Source organism: Microtus ochrogaster, unplaced genomic scaffold, assembly GCF_000317375.1.
Source record: "Microtus ochrogaster isolate Prairie Vole_2 unplaced genomic scaffold, MicOch1.0 UNK16, whole genome shotgun sequence".
NCBI classification, from domain to species: domain Eukaryota; kingdom Metazoa; phylum Chordata; class Mammalia; order Rodentia; family Cricetidae; genus Microtus; species Microtus ochrogaster.
In genome coordinates this window covers 595,079-596,348 of record NW_004949114.1, presented here as the reverse complement: position 1 = coordinate 596,348, position 1,270 = coordinate 595,079, and the positions used below count along the sequence as shown (strand labels likewise).

Here is a 1,270-nt window from a genome sequence, read left to right as displayed (position 1 = left end):
TTCGCTTCATGTTATCTCTCAACCAAGTGCACTCCAGTAAAGCGTGATCTGAGAAGAATCCTCGTGTCGTGGTCGTTCTTTCTCGCTGGTCGAGGAGTTCGCCGCACAACACCGTCACCACACACATTTGGTCAATTACGTGGCGGCATGTGGCTCATCTCTGAAGGCAAAACTTGCCCCAGCTTCTTACACCTTTTTCTCCTCTCATGTTGCCATTCTGGGTCCCCAGGATGATGCCCAAGATCATAGGGAAAGGATGGTTACAAGCCTTGACGTGGGGAAAGGAGAGTGAGTTTAGAAAACTCCCCATGACCCCTCCTGGGGGCTCAAAGGTCCTCTGGGTCATGCTTGGAATTGCCTGAAGCCTTGGTGATCTCCTCTTCTTCCTCCTCCTCTTCCTCCTCCTGCCCATCACTGATCTTCTCCTTTCCAGTCCAGGTTTCCTGTAGACAAGCTAGGTGGAATGAGAGCAGACAATTCAGTAGTAATGCTGGGGTGTGGGAAGCAGGAGAGGAGAGGCCCAACCTCTACGCTTACCAGTCTCAGAGGCTGGAAGCACATGACCTTCGCAGAGAAAATGCTGCAGGGGCTGCTCCTGATGGTGGAAATACCAGTCTCCCACAACATCTTCAAATTCCTCCAGCATTGTTTCGCACTGGGGAAGAGCAAGAAGAGGATCTGCTCAGATGGGCTTTGGAAGACCTCTGCTCTTCATTCCCTGTCTTCCTTCTCCATTGACTGTATTACTAGATATGTGATTCTCTTCATACAACATTTGCCAGGATCTATTACTCTCTGGTACACAGTATATCTACGCATCTAGGTGGCCATGTCTGTAGTCCCAGTGGGGAGGTGAAGGCAGAAGGGTCATATATTTAAGCTCATTCTCAACTACATAGCGAGTTTTCAGACCAGCCTGGACTACGTGCAATCCTGTCTCAGAAACTCAGTATGTCTCCAATTCCAGCCTGTAAAGTAGGAACTGGTAATCACACCTGGGACACGGGAGTAACACAAGGCAGCAGTGTGTGGCCCAGAACCCAGAATATATTAGGCGCCCAGTAAGCAGTGAGAGATATTATCAGCCTTGCAATATAACTTTTTTTAAAATATTTTTTTTATTTATTATGTGTACAATATTCTGTCTGTGTGTCTACCTGCAGGCCAGAAGAGGGCATCAGATCGCATTTCAGATGGTTGTGAGCCACCATGTGGTTGCTGGGAATTGAACTCAGGACCTTTGGAAGAGCAGGCAATGCTCTTAACCTCT

At 48.2% G+C, this 1,270-nt stretch overlaps 1 protein-coding gene across 2 annotated transcripts in view; it reads right to left on the bottom strand.

Moving 5' to 3' along the window:
- Positions 1 to 17: 17 nt before the first annotated feature.
- Cnpy4 (canopy FGF signaling regulator 4) overlaps positions 18 to 1,270 on the bottom strand; it is a 6,064-nt gene continuing 4,811 nt past the window's right edge. For both annotated transcript variants that reach the window (XM_005367074.3, XM_005367075.2), the window contains exons 5-6: positions 538 to 655; positions 18 to 454 (exon numbers count right to left, since the gene is read on the bottom strand). In XM_005367074.3, coding sequence (XP_005367131.1) covers positions 327 to 454; positions 538 to 655 — 246 coding nt within the window. In that variant the 3' untranslated portion in view covers positions 18 to 326. The remainder of the gene's footprint in view (positions 455 to 537; positions 656 to 1,270) is intronic.